General features: G+C 43.8%; 1 protein-coding gene across 17 annotated transcripts in view; it reads left to right on the top strand.

Annotated features, from left to right (window-relative positions):
- CUX1 (cut like homeobox 1) overlaps positions 1-21784 on the top strand; it is a 268016-nt gene that overhangs the window by 236107 nt on the left and 10125 nt on the right. For 13 of the 17 annotated variants that reach the window (XM_035559220.2, XM_035559218.2, XM_035559219.2 and 10 more), the window contains one exon: positions 2010-3350. The exons of 1 other annotated variant lie outside the window; for it this stretch is intronic. In XM_035559220.2, coding sequence (XP_035415113.1) covers positions 2010-2727 — 718 coding nt within the window. In that variant the 3' untranslated portion in view covers positions 2728-3350. Of the gene's footprint in view, positions 1-2009; positions 3351-21784 lie in introns of those variants that run through there. 3 more of the 17 variants (XM_035559233.2, XM_035559232.2, XM_035559230.2) reach the window with 2 other exon arrangements.

The raw sequence follows: 21784 nt of genomic DNA on the forward strand, positions 1-21784 counted from the left end.
TGGATGTGAATTAGAAGGATTTCCACAGACACTGAACCTGTATTCTCTCGGGCAGTGGTCAGTTATTCAATGAGCATGTCATCATTCTGTATCTTGCTGGAGTTGAGGTATTTTAAATGCTATGCGGGCATGAAGCTCTTACCTGTTTCCTCTCCTGACTTGGTGAATGTTACAGAAGCAGCATGTTTTGTATCGGTGTCCATGCAGGGAGATTGTAGGCATGAATACAGCCTGATAATCCAGGCTGCATGCAACTAATGGTAATAGAAAATTAATGCTAGCACCTGTGGTCTGCTGTTAGGTGTATAATATTCTCCTAGGGAAAATTGCAGACCCCCTAAATCCTTCAAAAGTGTAGAGTCAGCAAGTACTGCTGAAATAGTCTGTTGCATTTCAAGCAAGTCAATAATATCATTAGCTTCAAAAGCAGTATTCAGATGGTGTTTTGCATTCATCACATTTTTTTCCATTGTGTGCTGTCTTCTGTAGCAAGATCAGGGATAAATGAAAAATTCTTACAAGCCATCTGTGTTGGGACGGTGTTTTACTTGTCATCTGCAAGACCCGTAGCAATTCTCCCTGGTTAAAACCAAAATTGTTGCTTCCACTCTGACAGATAAAGTTCTGCTAAACTCTCCCTTTGTAGTTTCGTCCTTGATCACAGGTCTTTGAGGCTGCAGACTGGGACCTGAACAGTGTTCGTAAGCTTTTACTGCTGATGGGGTGCTACAGAGAAAGAGTCGACTAGACCCTAAGATGCTTTTTCATAAACTGTTCAGTTGTGCTTGTGAGGATCGTGGAAAATCCTAAGCAGAGAAGGAAGAAGGAAGGACCTGAGTTAAATGGCATAGGCAATGTGTTTATGGGATTATTACATGCTTCCAGAAACAGGAGGCACAAGGTGAAACACCAAGTAGTTTTAGCCACACATGGAGTGTATTAATTCCCTTGAAATGCACTGCTTGCCTTGTCACTATTCATGTTCTGAAATCGATTTTTCAAATAAAAAATAAGACAGAAGTCAGAGTAGCTTCTAGACTGACAACCTGTCAAAAGGCTGTGCTTCCCCGGAGGGGTTTCACAATGATGAACTTTCTTTCATCTTGGTTTCTCCTTGGTGGCTGTTTTTTCTCGATTTTTCTTTTCCTTGTTTCTTTTTTGTTTAAACAGATTGTGGTTCGTTTTTTTAGTAAAGTCTGGATTCTTTTTCATTTATAAGCTATTTTCCACTGGATCTACTAGAAATATATTCATATTTTTTAAAATCATCCCTTCTGTGGTCCAGTGTATTGTAAAGTTTCGTGTTCCTGATGTCAGACATCCTGTGGGAATAGGAGACTGCAGAGCCTTTCATCTCTGTCCATGAAACCAAGTCCAGAGCTGTAAAAATTCAGCATAAAATTATGAATGTTACTTCATGTGAAATCATAAAGGAAAAAACACTCTCTCGTTGGGTTTTCGCAAATCATATTATTACGAATTGATTATCCACATAAAGTTTATATTTTTGCTTTGTTCCATAATGTCTGCTCTGGTTATTAAAATGGGTAGTCATTACCATAAGTATGCTGGTTAAGGTCAGATGGGTCACTCTCAAAAACTAAGCGCTGAACAGGTTACCAGAAACGGTATTCTGCTGAAAGTCCTGGGTTTGACCAACCTTCCTCCCACCTCCTGTTTTGGAGGAGTCAGAGTTTTGCAGCCTGGGTCCTTCCATGCACAGCAGGCTTAGAAGTGGGTGTGTGGCCAGGGAGAACAAAATTAAGAGCATCTTGACAATATTCCACATTCTTCCGAATGCCTTTTGCGCCAGTCCTTTGAATTGTATCATGTGAGCTCTTTCACCACCCCAGCTTGTTGCAGCTGTCCTGTAGCCAAGGCAAACTGGCTTCTTAGGGAAGGGCGTTGCAAGTTTTTGGTGTTGGTACCCTGGGAAGGTGTGTGTTACGTGGCAGCGAGGCTTTGTGTGGCCGCCAGCAGCCTCACCATCCCTTTCATCTGTCTCCTAGGTCTCGCATCCGCCGGGAGCTGTTCATCGAGGAGATCCAAGCGGGAAGCCAGAGCCAGGCCGGGTCGAGCGATTCTCCTTCGGCGAGAAGCAGCAGAGCCGCTCACAGCTCGGAGGGAGACAGCTGCGACGGCGTGGACGCAGAAGGCCCACCTGAAGGAAAGCCGAGCGGTCCGGAGGCGGACGAGTACAGCAATGCAACCACAAAGTCTCAGGGAGGGCAAGCGGAGTCGGCTCTGGAAGCAGGGGAAGAGGCACTGCCTGGCGCCAGGCCTTCGGAGAGAGCGGAGCCGTTCCTCTTGGGAGCGGAGAGCCTGGAGGACACCGACGATGAGGGCAGGCTCAGAGCACCGCGCCAGAGCTCTCCAGCGGGGTCTCAGCGTTCAGGAGAAGCTCTGGAGACACTGCCCAACTCCGCCACGGAAGGGGATGCCTCTACCTCAGCTGCCTCCACCTCAGTCCTTACAGGGGAGAGCTCCTACAAGTCAAAAGAAAGTTCAGAGAAAATCTCCAGCGTGCCAAGTACGAGTTCGACGCCGGCCGCAGGCTCGCAGAAAGCCAACTCTCTCCAGAGCTTGTTCAGCTTCTCCGAGGCCGCGAGCTCCAGGAACACGCGAGACAGCTCCTTGAGGAAAAAGAAAGCAGCAAACTTGAACAACATAATCCACCGCTTGGAGAAGGCCGCGAGTCGAGAAGAGGCTGTCGAGTGGGAGTTTTGAGATTAAAACTCACCCAACTCTGGAGAGCTGGGAAGTGAAACTGGACCTCTACTGGTTTTATTGTGTTGCGCACTTAACCGCCCTGCGGGCCACAGGGCAAAAACGCCATAGGCCAAGGTGCATATAGAAAACAAAAGGAGCGTTAAGCCCAATTTATGTTTGTGTTTTCGAGGAAGAAAACTGAAATGTGTAGTCGAGCTTTTTTGTACCCTGAAGTGTTTTTATTATTGCCCTAAGTGATTTCCACAATTTCTGGAATAACTCATACAGCTTTGCCTTGTGCCCTCCTCTTTGGTGTGGGCTTTAAAAAAAAAGAAAAACGTTTAAAAAAAAAAATCAAACCCACATATTAAAAGGGGGCTTTTTATCTGCCATCTAATGGCTACAGAGCGATAATACACTATTATCTTCTTAAACCAGGAAAAAAGGGGAGATTTTTCAAAAAAAAAAGAAAAAAAAAAAGAAAGTTTTTTGTAGCTGTTCAGTTGCCACTAAGAGATTGCACAGTCAACCGACTCTAAACACACTAGTTTGGATTCCTACATATTTTCAAGAAAAGAAAAGAATCTTGTTGTTTGAAACTTTGAATTAAAAAAAAGAAAAAACACATTTACTCCACATATTTTTTAACAAAACAAAAAAAAGTCACATCAGGAAAATATCTTAATTTGTGGTAGCTGACTTAGTGTTTTCTTGTAAGTGATATAGAATATTGACACGTAGTGCACATTGTTTCATAGCTTTAACTGATTCTGGTCTTTTGCAGACCAGAATTTGTTTAATACACTCCATTTTAGGCCAAATCAGGACAAAAAAAAAATCTGAATCTAGGTATTTTATAATCTGCTTTTTAACCTCTAACCACAGAGCACGCTGATCAGACCTCATATCTAGGAGGTTTAGGAGACAACTTAGAAACAGCATGTACTTGATCATTTCACTTGGTTCATAGTGTACAGGATTTCCTTTCAGTAAAGTCAGATAGCTCAAAAAAAACGTTGGCCAGTAACATTTCAGCCTGCTACTTCGGGGATGTATTCTGTAACCCGAAATGTTCAGCTTACCTGGAACCGATGAAAGCGTAGTTCATGTGTACGACTGCTGTCACACACCACTAAGAGGGGACTGGAGCTGCCTCAGATAGAGAAGTTTTCCTGCTGTAGGTGGCCATTTACTGACTCTCTTCCCACCACAAGCACTGATTTTAAATATGTTTTAGTTGTGGGAAGCTTATTTTTTACGTGGAATAATAGTACATGGCAATGACCAGACGGGCTCTTACCAAGACGGAAGCAGCCCAAACTCCAAACCAAAACGTTCATGCTCTCGAGTCCCAGTCTAGCCCATTCTGCCCTGCAGAAATACAGCCTTTTGCCATTTTTTTATGCACAGGTTAGGGCTGATCAAAGTACAAATCAAATTCTAACTTGTCTCTAACTCCTCCTGTTGTCTATATGTATATGCGTGAGCATAGAGGTGTGTGGAAGGATGTGTGTGTGTGAGTGTGTGCGTGCAATTTTATACGTCTGTGTATTTTTCTTACGTACTTGTGCACACATAGAGTGCATTACTGCCACCTTTTTTCAATAAGCTGTTTTATCAGTTATGGCTTCTACAAGTTTGCTAATTTAGACTCCTTTATTGCCATATCTTTAAAACTAACAATAGATGATTTCGGAATATATATATATATATAAATATATATATATATAATTTTTTTTTGCTTATTTATAGGTGCTGTATTTTATTATCTGATTGTTAGGAAGGGATGAAAGGGGGCAAATATTCTTTAGAGGGATAGACTGCCGGCAGTATTGGGTATAATTTACAAGATGTAGTTGTCATACTGTATATTATTGATTGAAGACTTTTTGACCGTATTGTGTATCATTGAACTTTTGTCTTAGGTCAGCATCTTTTTGATGACACTTTAATGGTGCATTCATTACTTCTTAAGTTTAATTAATATTACTTTTCTGATTTTGGGGGAGGGAGGGATGGGGAGAGGAGTTCCGACTTTAAAGGTATGTTCCCAATATTACACCTCAGTGTGCTTGTATTAATTCATTAGTAGGATTTTTGACTGTAAGATGTGAAACCACATTTCTTGCATGATGTTTTAGAACTTATGTATTTCATTTACAGTCTCTTAACATGCAACAGCAGCACTTAGCGCAAGTTTCACAAATTAAGAATCAGTACACTAAAATCAATCCTTTTCATGATTAAGAAAAGAAGGCTCTAGGAGGCTGAAAGGCAGGGATTTGTTTCCTCTTTTTACTGCTAGCTGTTTCAGGGTACCTCCTTGGGTATTGGGGACTTGTGATGCAAAACTAAAATCGAGGAACAGAGAGAGCAACGGCCCCTTTCTGTGATGAGCTGAGGAGATGGTCTGTAATAGCAAACACGAGTGTGTGACAGCCCGTACTGGAAGCGATTTTGGCTTCTTATCTGGAGTGCAGTTAGTCCACGGGAATGGCCAGCAAGGGAAATAACGTGGTGAAGCAAAGTGTTACCTCTCTGTATCTGTACAATGGTCTGGTTTGACATAAAAAGCACAGCTCCATCTATAAATGCGCGTCCTGGTAAAAGTACGCCTACCTTAATACAAGTCATAACAAGATGCGTCTTCAGCCGTGAAGCAAAACTTCTGATGAGAAGACAGAGATATTTTATGTTCTGAATTTTTGTCTTTATTGTTCGGTTCAGGTTGTATTGTGGTTGTTTGTTTCTTTAGGTAATTCTAGGCAGTACATTTGCCGGTCTGTTTCTACTGTCCTTGTCTGCTGATTTGAGATCCAGGTGCTTGATGCAGTCAAGTGGCTACTCTCGGCTTTCTCGATAGAGAGGTTTCATGTTTTTTTTTCTGTTTGATCATTTTTTTTAAATTAATATTCCCCAAACTGTTCTTGTGCCTGTGTCGATATAATTGCATTCCATAATGCTTACTGAGAGCTCTTGCTGCATTATCCGACAGCAGAACTGTATTCACAGGTTGAACACAAATGCAGCATTTAAGGTCGATCTCTCTTCTTAATAAGCAATACGTAAGTGCCTTGAAACTTGTATCTTTTTTTTTTCCTGTTTGTTTTTAGATTGTTTTTCAGGTTTCCTCTAGTTCTTTAGGGTTCTTTAGCATCTGCCCAGTTTTTAATGCTATAATGGTTTTTAAAATGCATATCTGTAGCTTGCCTTTCTAGAGGAAATTTTTCTGTTATAACACTAACTGTTAATTCTAAGCTCCATCATTACATTTGAATCTTGTAATTTTGCTGGATAAAGACAGCATTCACAAGTCAGAAGTCACTCCATCCTGCCAAGGGTTGTCATTGGCATCTATTATAAAATTAATCAAATCAAATGCTGTCAGTATTTCCTGTATTTTTGGCACTTTATTAATGGCTTAGCTCCTTTTGTTGTTTCATATTTAATGATCTGCGTTGAATGTGGATTAGCCTGCTGAGATGCTGTGGGGGCAGCCCGGCCGCCCCGCTGGGCGTCACTCGGGGTCCCTTGGTAAGCGCCTCGTTCAGGGCACGGGCAGACGGACGCCCTCAGACCGAGCTCGTAGAGTTGAAGTGATGCTCCCAGCTGTTTGTTCCCGATTTTTAGCCAAGGTCACAGCTGCTTTTCTGTTCCATTGGAAAGCAAAATGGATTAGCTTGAACTACTGCTGAGATTCTCTTGTTGGAGATGAGCTACCTACTGGCTTTCCGAACGGGCAGAGACCTCCCTGGTTCAGAGACTTAACTTCAGCAACACTGAAAGATTTTAGCTGTATTTCTGTTCTTGTGTGGCATTTGAAAGTAACGCTTTTAGGAAAAAATATGTATTGGAGTAACTTTCTTTTTACTTGATTAACAGAAAAGGACAAAAAAGTTGCAGGAGAAGAAAAGCCAGAGAGTAGCACTGGGGCTTTTTATATTCTTCGGTCACTGCGCGGGAAGGCGAGCGGTGTTACAGAGGCACAGGGGACCTGGGGCTCGTCCCGTGGCATGGTCATTTTGCAGAGCACGGAGCCTGGGAGCAGAGCACTCACTGATGACATTTTTCTCCCAATGGATAAAAGCACAGATAGTTTTCAGAAAAGATGTAATGCCAGAGTCTATTTTGTTCTGATTTGTTTCTCGAGGTTCTTTAAAAATAGTTTTATTTTCTCTTTCTATATCGAGTTCTATGCTCTTCTAAAGCTGTGGATGAAGGGCCCAGGCTATTTTAACAAAAATACCTTTATATTGCAGCAAAAAATTGTCGTTTTTCTTTCTGGATGGTTAGGAAAGGCAAAAGGTGTAATACTTGTTTAGGTAAAAGTAAGGGAAGAGTATCCCTTGGCAGAGGGCTCATCCAGTGTGATTTTCAATGCACTTCCATATTTGAGGATACAAATTTCAGATGACAGGTTTACACATTACGATTGGCAGAAATGGTTCTAATTACAGTTGCTGTTGATGCCGTAAAATTTGACCATTTTATTTATTCATCTGTAAAATGTCTCTAAATAGAGCCACGTTTTAAAGGAACCTTTATCAGTGCGCTCTGTCCTTATCATGAATTAGTGAATATTCAGTAAAAAACTCTTTGCTGTAATAAGAAAGATCAGTCATATAGTTAAAGAGAAAAATATATATTTACATGTGCCTTTCTCATTAGGTGAAAGATCCTCACAATAGTTTTATCAAACTTGTTCATATGGGAATGGTGTAGAGAAGGGGGTTAATGAATGCGACAATTCTATGCAATATTCTCTATCCAATTACTTAAAAGTTGCTGGTTTTCAGTCCTTTAATGGGAGTAATAGTAAGCTATAGAGGTGCATCATTCTGGTGGTAACTCAAATTAGAAAGGTGATACATTTACCTAAATTAGGGTTGAGGGAGATCTGACAAAGTAATGTACTGAAATAATGGAAAATGGTAACAGTGATTGCAGTCCCCACTCGCACAGTTGCAGTCAGAAGTCTGTCGTTTTCCATCTTAAAATTACTAATTCCAAGTATTCTTAAAACTTATAGGAAATAAAAATGCTTCTGGCAAAAACAGCGCTGGTTAGAAACAGGAAAAAATAATATTTTGACCATGTATAAATTATGAGAATACATGAAAAAAAAATCCCTTGGTTTTGGACACTTCCTTGCACTTAAATCCAAATCAGTTTATTTAAACTTAAATGTTGCAGTAATCTGGACTAGTGCCTTTAGCAAGGTTGCAAAGAGATCAGAAATCTTACTTAGCAATTTGTTGCAAGCTGAAAGAAAAGCAGTTTGTTGCATGCAGATGGAGGGCACTATTTTTGCTTCATTTGTGTCTTTTTAACACGTGAGTTTCTTAAACTCTCTCTTCTTACTTCTTGACTCTGTGTACATATCCTAGAGTATTTTCTGTCCTAGAGCCACCCTGTGTGGCTGAGTCCTGTGCTGTGAGTGTTTCTTGAAGACTATCAGAAACACAGGAGAAGAGAAGTTGGTTCTTATGTGGGGGGGAGGGTGATTTCACATTCACTAAAACCAAATCATGTCCTTCCCGGGAGTGAATTGGGTTTTGACCCTGATGAGACAATTTGCTCATATCTTCTTACTCCTAAATGTGACTCACTCAGACAAAACAGCTGTAAAGCAGTATTCAGTTCACATATACATTGGCCTGCTGCATTCCCTTTGCACTTTCTGTTGCCCCACTACTTGAACATCAACATTTTCTTCCTTTGTGTTGCATATACAATCAACTTATTGAAAAGAAAAGAGAGAGAATTTAAAAATTCTGTACAAAAATATATTTTTTTTTCCAGTGGTTTAAAATCTTGCTGGATGGTTTTAAATTGCAAGGAGAATCACTGGCTTGGAAAGCACAAGATCTAAGTTTCTTTTCTGGCTTAACCTTCTCAGTTTGAGAAGTGACCTAGTGGTCCCTATCTCCTTCATGTATGCGTTTGAGCTCTGAAATGTAGAAATATTATTTCACAAATAAGTTCTTTCCTCCCCGTCCCTTTTGTGGGATGTATTGACTATGCCATATGTAAAATATAGTTAATAATGAACTTTAAAGCAAGACAAGCCCTTTATGCTATGCCTAGGGACTAATCCTACATGACCAGGTCATGTACCCTACCCCGTTAATATGCAAGGATATAAAGTTTCTATGCTCTGAAGGTGAAATTTATCCTTTTGGAGAAGGTTAGCATTAGGCCTGTGCACTTAAGTTTTCAAAAAAGCCTTAAAATAGGTGTGTGAGTGGTGCCATCTCTCTCCTCAGGGATGATTTTCCCCCCAGTCCACTGGTACTGTGGCATACGGGATGCAAGTTATTAGTTGTAAGGTCATTTCCCAGCTGAACGAAGTCGTTCATTGAAGTTTTATTAGTGAGAACCTCTGGTACAGCCAAGGACCAAGGGCACCCACTTTTCCCACAACCTCTGTGTCAAACCCCAAACCCTTGAAACAGACACATGCCATGAATGACTGAATTCCTGACCATAGCAAAATAACGTAGGAAACAGTACAGCAAAAGTAGATGGCTAAAGTCCCCACGATATCACGTCTTTGACTTTCTCTTTGATTCTTAGAGACACTTGTACAACGTAGTACAATCTTCATCCAAAGATCCATGGAAGTGGAGAGTCAGGCCAGGAGTTCCCTGCTGCTTCGGTGACACACTTGCTTGTGGCATAGTTACTGTGTAATTCTGTGGTAATGTTCATAACAGCACCATCTCTCCGTTGGTAACAGGAATCATGGCATTAAGTCGTGTTACATCTTCTGTCGATGCGGGTAATGAATATGCATTTTTAGGAGTTGTTAAGTGTGTATGTACATGATTCCAGTATGGGAAGCCCCCTGTATGTATAGTATTTACATGCTTGGTCTCGGTGGGGCAGTAGAATTGCTACAGCCAGAATCATCAAATCATTTGGGGCATAGGTGAGTGGAGGCTTAAAACTACTTTGTATCTTAATGCATAGCATGCTATTTTCCCATTTGTCGGATAAGTTCCGTGTTGTAAATGCAGGATTATCCATCTGAGAGGTCGGATTTCTTGAGATATGCGGGTTCAGCTAACCTGGGGAGGGAGAAGATCATGTTCAGAATACATAAAAATAATTCCGAGGGTCTGAAATGTGCAAAAGCCAGGTAATTTGAAATTAAGGGTCAAACTTTGTCTGTAACATCCCGTAACAGTTGGTGTGAGGGGTTTGCTATGATGTGGCCTAGGAGAAGTTAATATGCTAGATAGCTGCACAAGTAAATTATACTCTGCTATATTTATGTACAGTGGGAAGTTGGAGAGTAAAGAATTTTGCCATGTATTTAAACAATTGCAAAAACCACTGATAGGTAAATTTAGCCAAGTAACAAGTACAAGCAAGTGGTTTGTTCTTGCTTTCCCTGAGCTGAATATTCAAGTATTCTTGGGAATGAGATTGAAATTCTCTACTTCACAGTTCCTCTTGGAAGACAAGTGCTGTGTGTTCAAGAGAAGAACTAAAACTTGGCACTTGACTTGCTCTGAAGTACAATCCTATCTCCAAGTAACTAAAAAAAAAAAAGATGTTTTCTACAATCAGTCCTTCAGTCAGACTTCTCTGGCTTTTGTTAGTTTACATTAGACCCTTAGTACTATTTTGATGTATAATTTATGTGAGTAAATTATTACTAGCTTTAAAAGTGTTTCCAAAGTACCTAGTTACCTCTGGATGCTGGTACAGGCTCTGCTGCAAGTGCTTGAGCATCTGGCTCCTAAAGGAGACGTGTGGGGAATAAGCAAGGTCACCTCTGTGTTGTCCTTTTCTTTTTCCTTGAGCAGGGCTTCCATTTCCTTTCACCTCCTCAGGAGGTGGGGATCATGGAAAGGTCTTTTATGGGGGAAAGAGGTTAGTTTAGTTTGAAATGGTTTTATTTTAATTCAACAGGCATGTCATCAAAATCCTGTACGTTACTGCATTTCCCATTAAGTTTTTAGTTCTTGCTACTTTCCTAAAATGTAGTCTTTAACAAACTTTCTATACTTGGAAAGCTATGTGCCTTATTTTCTAATCTCTTCGTGGAGAATAATCTAAAGCACAGTGATCTAGATCGCAGCATTCACAGCTTTTCACTTGGGTGGGGGGAAAGCAAGCGCCAACCAAGGAGCACTTGCGTGGCCCAGCGTTAGTTGCCCCCTTGCTACTGAGCACTTCAAACACTGTGCGTTAAGTCTTCGTGCAATAGAAATTCTCACTCTGCATCTGGAGGCCCCGTCCACTGAACACAGGCGAGCGCAAGCACTGGTTTAGAGAATTCGGGTTCCTGACGAACAGCCCTGCCTGGCTTGGCTCCAGCAGCACGGAGGGTACAGGCTTCGAAAGCCCAGCATTGCCCGGTGGCGTTAACGCTCCCAAGGCCCGTGCTGTGCCCGCAGGTCTGTCCGCATTCAGGAACCGCTCATGGGCTCCAGCCCTCGCTAACTGCTACGTGTCCTTCGTGCCATTGGGAATCCATGCTGTCTGTCTTGTCTTCAGGGCTGGCTGTGGGGGCCGAGGCACTGTAGGGTCAGTCCCATCGCGTTGGGTCTGGCGAAGCTCGGGCTTCCTCCCACCTGCATCCTCAGCCCTCAGCAGCACTTCTGTGTCACGCTCCAAGCTTGCTCTCTCTACAGCATCATAAGGTGAAATATATAAAGGCGGTTTGTAATTAGGAAAACAATCTAACATTTCCTATTTATGAGATTAATTTTAACAGTTTCTTTTTTTTTGAGGTTTGTTTTTATTTGATACAAACACAACAGGAGTATACATATCCCGTGAGCAGACACTGGAGAAAGTTGGATGGAGTGGGGTGCTGTCGGCTCGTATCCATATCATTGTGCCCCTGTTGTGTTTCCTAGAGCAATCATTTTTTAAAAAAAAAAAGTATTTTATCTAAATGCCTAATAAATAATATTATTTAAATAGTTTTAAAATAATTTAGGACTGAGAATAAGAAGCCTCAGTTGTGAGAGAAGAGACTTAAAATATACAGAGAGAGAAAATACCCTTAGCCTCCTAGAGCCTCTACTGAGAATTTCATGAAGATGCAGTGCCCCTTTGTCAAAGTACATTGTGATTTACTCGCGTGTTAATTTAAAATGAGAGACTGGTTTCCTGTGATGTTCATCTTTGTTGGCATATGTTTGAATTTCTGAATTCAAAGCTGATTTTCTTCTCATTCAAAGTTGGTCAAGATTTAAAACAAAAAAAAAAATTAAAAAAAATCCAAAAAAAAAAGGAAAAAAAAAAAAAAAAAAAACACCTGGTGCAGCAGCAACTTTTCCTGGTGTGAACTCTGGAAATGCACGTTGTAAATTGATCTTTGTCACGGAGGAGTTGTTTAAGTTTTCTTGCGGTGTGGAAACACGTTCAGACAGGCTGTCCCTGGCTAGGTAACATGTCACGAGTGAGCGAGAGAAAAGCTGCAGAAGCAAAAATGAAAACCGTTGCGCTAGAAATTCCCCCTGCTTGCGGCAGGGGAGCACGTGTCTGCACGAGGGACGAGGGACGGGGCAGAGGGCCGCCGGTGAGCACCGAGCCGGCCGGCCCCATGGTAAGACCTCATGGTGGGCAAAGGGGGAAGGTGCTGAGCTAGTTGCAGGGCACATCACCACTTCTGTGGATTTGGAAGCAAATTTGCACTTTGCCTTTCGAGGGTGTCCCACTAAAAACCATCAGATGCATTTCCCACGCGAGGTTTTTTTTTTTTTTTCCTTTGACGTAGTCTGAAAGAAAAGAAAAAAAGGCCCTATGGTAACGATTGGATAACCTCAGCAAAGAAAAAGCTTGTTCCTGTCAGAATACTCTATGCATTTCTGTGTTGCAAAGCGTTTTCTGCCGTTCCTTTCACAAAAGCGGGCACCGTGCGCCCCACTCGCTGGAAATGCTCCGCGAATGTCAAATGTATGAATTTGGACTTTAATTCCAAAGCAGATGGAGGCTGGCTGGGGTGGGGGGGATTTCTTTTTTTTTTTTTTTTAATTGTTTCCCTCATGTCCCTTTTCATTTTTTATTAAAAAAATTAACTCTTTGCATTTGTGCAATAACTACTTGCCATGATAATGGGCAGACCTTTGAAATGCCCCGACTACTAACACAGCACAAGATGAACTCAAACAGAAAGTGGTGTACTTTTTCCTGAGAACTTTTTTTTTTTTAATAATAAGCTCAGTTTTTACCCCAGTGTATTGTGGTGTCTTACATTTTTAGCAGTATTTTATATTTTTTCTGTAACGCACTAAGTCTTAGATGTTTTTAGAGCTTGTTTGTTATATTCACAATCACAGATTAAAAAAAAAAAGATCCTCACAAAGACCCAATTGACCAAAAAAGTGTCATTTTTTGTACAAGTAGCTTTGAGAAGCCCACATTGTGTTGCTGTGACTCATCTTTTGTAACATTTTATTTCTTGGTATTTGTTTAAACATAAAAAGTAAGAGTTTATATGGCTGGCAGTAGCAGGGAAGCGCTCCCTCCGTCAGCAGAATGGCATTGTTTCTTCTGTCTTTGTTTGGTTAGCCATATAATGTTTGTTCTCAGCACTGTACAACGGTCCCTATATGATATGGAGAAGCAATATCACTGTATGAAACTCACACGATGTATTATTATTATTATTATTCACTAGCACCCTAGGTGTGATAATTGAAGTAAATATCTTTTATACAAACACAATTACGCGTGGGCTGTCTTTATTAAGGTGAGACCTGAGTCCAAGCAGCAAACATTTACATTGGTGTTCTGACTCTGTCAGTAATGTCCAGGGGAATGAAGGGGCTGGATTCGGTGGGGATTTGTGTTTACCATGGGGACAAAAATGTACATCCTGTGTATCAGTTTCTGAGGGGAGGAGGGAGTTGTTTTCAATACTTTCTTTAAGTGTTGGACTTCCAAACCGTATCCTTTTTCAGTGAAATTCAAGTGTTGTCAGTGAGAGGTGCACACCCAGCTTCACGGACAGAAAAGATGTGTTTTGAGTCTGAGACTGCAAGGGGGATTGTGCTGAGCACCAGAACAATATTATTAGCTAATTAAAAAACAGACAAAAAACAGATTAAAGAAATTGAGGTCAGAAGCGCTTGACATTCAAAAATGAAAATGGATACTTGGCTCACTCTTTATTTTTACAGGTACTTTATCCAAAGATGAATTCATCTTTTAGTGCCTTGTAAGATGTTGTTCCTTTAAATATACTGAGTCGTTACAGAGAATTTAAAGTTTGGTCTTGGTAAAGAACTGATATTTTAACCCATCAGTTGAATTACATTTTAAAAAAACAGTAGAATAAACCTCTAGCTTGAATACTCCGGTTTTCAGGTAGCGTGTGTGTGTGTGCGTGCCTGTGTACTGCTCTTTTACCTGGCCTGCTGTGTCTGCTTTTTGAATTGTGTTTTTTGAATTGGAATTTATTTTGAGGGAACTAAGTTTACTTTGTCTCTTCCTTAACTGCATTAGGTATGCACATTTCCTATGTATTTTTTGCACCAGGCTGTAAGCACATTTGCTGTGTCCTAGGCTGTTTCCTACGGAGTAGGACATGCTCAGTGTTGCAGGAGGAGTTTTGGAAGCCCAAGTTGGAAATCAGCTATAGTTTTATCCCAAATGTCGAGCTAGCTATCCCGGAGATCGGGGAGCTGGGACGGGCTTTCCCCACATGCTCCCTTCCCTCCAGGTACTGCAGGGACCCAGCCAGCTGGTTTCACTCTCAGCCCCGTGGTGCAGCGTTGGGTGCTTGCTTTTGCTCTCCCTCTTTGCCATCTTGAGCTTTGATAAATCCTGCAGGAGTGGGTCACTTTAAAATGGATCGAACGTACTGTATAATGCCTTCATTCCTTTGTAAACGTGTGCTTTCTGTTTTTGAAATGTCTGACAGGTTGTTCCACAGGTTGTAAAGGTTCTGGGCTTAACACCTTTTTTTTTCCTACTGCTTAATGACCAGTCACACTGTTGATTGCTATAAATGGCATTGTCTTGTATAATTTTATCCTAATCACTTTAAGCTTGATGCTGAACACCTACACTTTTAAAGTGTTATGACTCAAGTTGGTTAATATGCATATTTATAAGTCACACTTTTCTTTAGGTATGGCGGTATTGGCACTGACGTACTAAAACCACGTTATCATTAAAAGATCGCTTATACTTGTGAAAGCACAGACCTGGTAGTGAAGAAGGTAGAGGGGGTTTGGTGTAGCTCAGAATCATGCACCCAGTATAAAACCAGACTGACCTCTTCAGCTTGCATCTTCAGAAGTTTATTTCTGGAAACTCAGAGGGTAACCAAAACCACAGGGACGCATCTCAGAAGTCAGGAGCAGATACCTGGGGTATTCCATGGAGGTAGCTGGATCTTAAGCCACAGCTTCATTTGGTAGCCCCTCAGAAGGATGTTGAAAAGCCCTTTTCAGAAGGAGAAGCATGTGGTGCATGATCCCACAGGCACTTCATGTCAGCACTGTGGCATGCCTGGGTGTCACTAATGTTTCTGCTGGTCAATAGCTGCTTCTGGAATTAGGTGCTGTAGCAAGGGTGAGATTTTACACTGGAAGTACTACAAGCATTTGCTGAGTTAATGGGAGAAAGCCTGGTTTGTAGTATCCTTAGGTACGGGACTAAGTTAGCACCAGGGAAGCAGATCGGGGCCACAGGTACTGCCCATGGGCCTACTCCTGCCCTGCAGCCAGCCAGAGGCGGTCTGGCTTTCCATGACAAGGGGACATCCCAGCAGGTGAGGGCCATGCAAACAGCTGGCATGGTGCTCTTGGGCCCCACTTATTTCCATTTCAAGCTGCTATCATTTTCTCCTAAGTGTTTCTATTTTAATGGAAGTGCTGAAGAAATTGTGTACTTGCCAACAGAGGGTTTCAGAAAACATGATTTGATTATAGTAAAGCATTTTATTTTCTTTTTGCTCCAAGCTATGGGAAACTGATAAGAAAATTCAAACTGTTTTCTTGAACTCTTCCTAGTTACCCATGTAATTATCTTAGTACCCTTGGAAATAAGCCGCTCCTCTATGAAATCTCTCTCCTTACAGGGTGAATTTATTAAGTGGCACTGTGTTTCTTTTCTGGGGGCTGTTTATTTTGGAGTGGCTGGGCCAGGAGGCAGAGAAGGAGAAATCCCTCAACCCTTCCCTTCCCGGCAGGCCCTCAAAATTCCAGAGACGTGGTAAAAGGAAAGGGGGAAAAGGAGGGGAGGGAGCAGAATTCATGCCTGCAACTCCTCCCCCAGCAGCTGGCAGAGAAAGGCCAGAAGCTGGTGAACAGCTCCTTAATGACAGCCTAGGGGCATCAAAATGATCCATCCCTCAAAGTGTGGGGCTCCTCAGTTTTTCAGGAGCCATTTTTCCCACAGGCCTTTAGGTTTGTGCCCCTCTGTGTGCAGGGAGAGGTGGGCATTGTGGCTGGCCAACTTGGGCCAGGCCGCAGAGCAGTGTAGAGGAGGCCGCCTTGTTTCGCTGCGTTACCCAGAAATCCGGCCTTGGGCCATGAGGTGCTGTGAGGCGGGCCCTCATCTCACTCCTCTTGCTCTTCTCCAAGGTCACCTTCACAGTTGTGTCTAAGGGCACTGATGAAGTCTGCAAGGGAGTCTCCTCCAGTGTAGTGAGCATAGCAGGTCGGGTGAAGGGCCTTTTCCCTGTGCTCCCAACCCTTTGTCACCTGGGCAGAAGAGGTCTCACACTTTGTCCTCAGGCTGTTAGGTGTGATCTGCTTCCTACTGTCCCTATTTTTATTGTCTTTTTGACAGTACATGGAAGTAAAAATAAGGTTTGTTCTTCTTGCCTTGGCTAGTGCCAGTCCTGGCCCTTGCCAGCCAGGTCTGTGCACCTTCTGCATGCAGCCCCAGAGGACATCGCTGAAGGTTCTTGATGTCTTCTCCTGTAGCCTCTGCCTCTGAAGAGCAATCATTGTACTTTATCCTTGGAGCTTTCCCAGGGCTGGTAACAGTGGCTAAAGATAAGGTAGATGGTGCCTAGGAGTTTCATGTGGCTTCTAGAGATGTCATCATCCCTTTCTTTTTGTCATCTTTTTTCTTTTTTGTCCCTTTTGAGAAAATGTGCAAATCTTGTGGCAGGTACAGAGATGATAAACGAGGACAGCCTGATTGCTTCTGGTAAGCAAAACTGCAGGCCAAGATGATTCCCAGACTAACATGATCTGGGCACGCTGGCTACTACAGGTGCTCTCAGAGTTGACTGAACTTTCTTCCCTCTGGAGATTTCTAGAGAGGTTGCTTCAAAATGTCCCAAAAGACCAATCCTTGTGTGACTTCTGTCGTGTTGGGCTTTCTGGAGCACTTGACTTGCATCTCTGCTATCTTTATTCACTCTTAGGAGATTCTTGGAAGAATATATACCCTTCGGGTGATGGTGATGTTCCTTCTTTGCCTTATGAGGTGAGGTGGACCTCAGGAAACAGCTTGGCTGGGCTCCTCTGCTCCAACCTGCTCATTAGCATTTACTTCTGAGCAGACTTGCACCACAGAGGACTCACTAGATTTGAGAGGCAGGGCTCTGATGCCTTGCAGTAAAGAAATGTTAAATCATCCCTGCCTTCTTATCCTGTTTCTCGGCCTGCTGACAGCTCACAACAACAGCAGCTTCAAGGAAGAGACTTTGCATAAAGTTAAGACCAAATAAATGGTCCCCATACAACTGTGGACCGTGCAGAAATGTTGTCCCACACTACAGAAAGGCCAAGATAGAACTGGAACTGTTGAGGTGTAAGACATGAAAAGGCCTTCAACAAGACTCTATTGTGAGAAGGATTTTGGCTGTGATCTTTTGTTCTTTGGCATCTTCATAGACCAGAAGAGGACAGAAAATCATCCAGGACAGAATCTGCAACATAGGGACACTGCCCTCTCATCCCTTCAGCTACAAAATGCAGAGTCAAGTCATCTCCCTGTGACTCGCCTGGAAGGGGAGCAGGACTTTGGGCAATAATAGTACTTTCTTTTTCAGACTTCCTTAAAAGCCAAATGCAAAGTATTTTAAAAGCCTGAAATTGTGCCTTAATTTATGTATAAACCTGGGAGCTCTGGCATCAGGTAGAAGTGGAGCTGAGACTTTGTTGGCTTAGAAATTTTCATGGGAGACAAATGCCAAAAAGCCTTAGCATCTGTTTCTGCATGGGTAGTAAAGACTATTTCAACTTCTGAGTAACTGTCCTCAGCAACCCGGTCATTAACCAGAGCGGCCCAACGCAGGGAAAGGCTGAGCGAGCTGGAAAAATCAAAGGACCCAGCTCCTGCTGCTTTTTTTGGATCTCGCACCTCGTCCTGGCGCACTCAGACACCAGTGTTTGTGTTGAGCGAGTCTCCAGCTTTGAGCCTGGGTTTCTCAGCCTTAAAGTCAAGGCAGTCCAAGACTTGGTTATCTTACCATCATCTTCCTTCCAGTCAATAAAATAGGCTTAAAACCTTTGAAGTACTGGATTTCAGTGCACTACAGTTGACTTCTGAGAGGGTAGATTTCAAAGAAAGCTTCAAGCATGCCACATCATTTCTCTTCTTGTTTTCTTATATTTTTACAGTTATGTAAATCCAAAGAGGCCAGACAGTAATGGAGGCAGATTAAAAAGTTACCATGAGGCAAATGAGGGTGTGAACGTGCAGAGCATCAGCTAATTTGCAATAACTGCCCATGTGTGTGCTCCTACCCTGCAGATCCCTTCAGCAATATCACTTACCTCTCATTTCCTTCAGGCTAAGAGGATTCACATGAGCAGTTACTGCAGTCTCTTGGATGTGTAGCAAGTTACAGCCTATCTCACCCCAAGGTGATTTATTCATCTGTCTGTATCCTCAGTAATCAAGCCACCATCTTATGGAAAGATTGCCTCTCATTTATTTATGTCTGGCCTTATAACTTCAAACTAAGTTGCTAGTATGTCTTAATTCTCTCCATCTGTGAAAACAGATGCTGTTTATTTTGGATGATTTGCCAAGGGAGTCCGATTGCTGGGGCTTGTTACAGGAGTCAAAGTTGCTGTTGCTCTGTGGCAGCACTGGGCTCGCCGCCTTCGGGCGCTCCCGAAGAGCCCCTGCATCTGCTGGGCCTGGAGCTGCCCGCAGTGAGCTGCAGAGCCTGGCGCCTCGGGACTTTTCCTCGATACTCGCTACAAGGATTTTCACTTGCAGCTCCTGGAGGCATGCAAGATTGGCCGTGTTATCCAAAATGGAAGTGTGAGAGGCATCTAAATCTTTTATTCTCAACTTAGGACCGTTTGTTTTCTCTCTGCTTGAGACGCCGCATGGCCTGTCTGCATGGACACTTTGCGTCTTTCCAGAAGCACGTGTCTCCTGGCACTGTCATCTGTGGCTAAGCTCCTCAGGAGGCTGGACCTACAGGAGATTGCACCAGACAGATATCGTATTTAGAGCATATGGACTCAGCCAAGGCTCTTCTTAGTCCCTCATTCGGTTTTGGTCAGGATATGATGCATTTCAAGAGCCTTATCAATATTATTCTTTCTTCCACACAACCATTCTTTTGCAAAGGGCATGGTGCATTACAGAGGGCCTCATCACCTTCCCCACTGGGGTTAGGTATTTCATCAGGTCAGATGCTGAGTGATGCAGAAAAGGTTTGAAGAAATCAGAAGTCTCCCTTCACCTATCCTGGGGGAGCTGTGGCATGGCAGAAAGATCTGAAGATCCAGCAGCTGAGAGATGAAGAGGGGAAGGCAATCAGGGTGATCAGGCAGGAAGGGGACCTGGGCTTTCCCATCCTTGCATCATATGTGTTCATGATTTTATTCTAGTGTCTGCTTACTGTAAGCTCTGTTCAGTACTTCTGTTCTGTGCTACTTCATAAGTTTCTTGACAGCAACAGGGACCCTCGCAGCTTCTCCAGGTCAGTTGTGCAGGCTGTGTGGGAGGAGGCCTGTGGCTGATGGTTTGCTTAGAGGTGCTTCTCTTCGAGTCCAGGATTCCCAGGATGGTCCTGCAGGTGTGCCTGCAGGGCTGCGCTGTTCAGGTGGTAGCCTAAGTTCAGCGGCAGGTAACCAGAGGTTCATGGATTTGCTCAGCCCCCATGTTTGTGTCGGCAGAATTTCTGGGAGTGTGATTACAGAGACACCATGAAACTCTTTAATGACCAATGTGTTACTGGCCAGCCAGGCCAGATGAAAGCTCAGGACTTCTGGATCAGCGTCATGGGGGTTTCGGATTAGGAAAACCATGTCCCAGAAGGTTCCAGTTCACCCAGCCAACTGCTGATACCATCGCTAGTGCCCCATGCAAAACCCAGTCCAGCTCCCATGTGCTCGGCCACCTTGCCACGGACCCCAGGCAGGTGTAAGAAGGGTTTCAGCACTACTGCCACCTCGGGTACTTGCTTTCTGGGTATCGGGTGGAGCTGGCAAGGAACAACCAGACCTCCCAGTGCGGCACCAGGCAGGGCTGGTGACTTCTGCCCGCACCGGGCTGTCCAGTTGCTGCATGTCAATGCTTTTATTCGTAAAGCCATGTCAGGGCGAGGCCTGGCACGTTGGAGATGACTTCTCTCTTGCCTGAAAAGTCAGGGACGAAGAATTTTGAGGATAAAGATACAGGGTTTTAAAATGCCGGTTTCCTCAGGTCTGTCACCTGCTTTGTCTCATTATCTTCTGCAGCACCACTCTGTCCTCCACAGCGTTTGAGGTATTTGCACATGTGAAGGGTCAGAGCCAGGAGGAGACAAAGGCAGATGCTCTTTGCTCAGCCTTGAAGCCTGGCGTGGCCTGGGGAATGCCTGCTGCTGCTGGAGGGGAGTGCTGGTGGCCTCTGCCCTTCCGAGCAGAGAAAGTTGTGATTTAAAAAGCTGCAAAGAAAGATACTAGGGCAGGGGGGTCAGAGGAGGTTCCATGCACTTCTGTATTAGATATGGTTCCTATCTTTTCTGTTTTCATGGCCCATTTGTGGAAGAGTGGCCAAAGCCTTGGAAGTGAACCCTGGGGGAAGAAGGACGCAACTTTTCTTTACGAGTGGGAGACGAGTTTCTGTGCTGACCTTTTGCTCTCCTAAGCAAACTGTGAAACTCACTCCATGCAACCCAGAAGCAAAATGACCATTTCAGAGAGAAACCAGGGAGGTGGGCACCAGGGCTGGGTCTTGCAGAGGGGTCTGGGGCAGGGTCCTTGCCCCACTCGGGCACGGTGCACCCGCAGCACCATCGGCCCCGTGCGTGCCAACTGGGGCTGCCTTCCGCAGCGCTGGGCCCCACGGCCCAGGTTTGGCTAGGGAGAGTTTCCCAATTACATTTTAATGCAATTTTAAGAGACAGTCAATTAAATAATTAACCGTAGGGAAGAGGTTTTCATCTTTCCAAATCTTGTTAATGCAAGTATTTCGCATCAGGCCACCCATGCTTCGGGAGTGCGGAGCCGTTCCCCATTGCTTGCGGAACACTGACCTCCGGTGGGGCTGCTCGGCTAGTGCAGCTGCCGGGGGGCTGAGCAGGGCTTTTTGCCTGGGCCTACAAAAAGCAAACATGCAGGGGGAAAAGATGAAAAAAATAAAATAAAGTAGTGCATTGTATCTGAGGCATGTGACCTCTCCCTTTCCCTGAGGACAAGCTCTGTCCCTTATGGATAACGTAAGAATTGCTTTCTGGAGAAAAAGGGGAAAAAATTGCACTGGCAGAGCTTGTGTTTTTCAGGAAAGCAGCAGTTGCTTGGGCACGATTTCATCCAAGCCCCATCGCTGGTACCCTGAGCCCAAATCCACCAGCATCTGCAGGGCATCGACCCAGCCCCTTGCAAGGACCCCAACCTACAGCTGGTTTTGGGGCTGGCAGCTGGCAGGATTGGCAGTGGTGCCAGCACGGAGCCACACGCCTTCCCTCTCAAGTCTTGGGCATGGGCAGGCGACCCCCAGGCACAGCCCTGCCCTTGCCCCCCAGCACAGCACTGCCTTCACTGCCTGGCTGCTGATAAAGGAGGGGTTTTGCCTCCCAGCTGCCTGGAATCCAGGCTGATAATTACAGCAGGAATTATCAGGGAGGGACTGGCAAGGCTGGGACCTGAGCTTTCACCCACCTGGAAATCCAGGCACCGAGGGACGTATCCTGCATCCC

Source organism: Cygnus atratus, chromosome 20 (genome assembly GCF_013377495.2).
Source record: "Cygnus atratus isolate AKBS03 ecotype Queensland, Australia chromosome 20, CAtr_DNAZoo_HiC_assembly, whole genome shotgun sequence".
In the NCBI taxonomy this organism is placed as follows: Eukaryota; Metazoa; Chordata; class Aves; order Anseriformes; family Anatidae; genus Cygnus; species Cygnus atratus.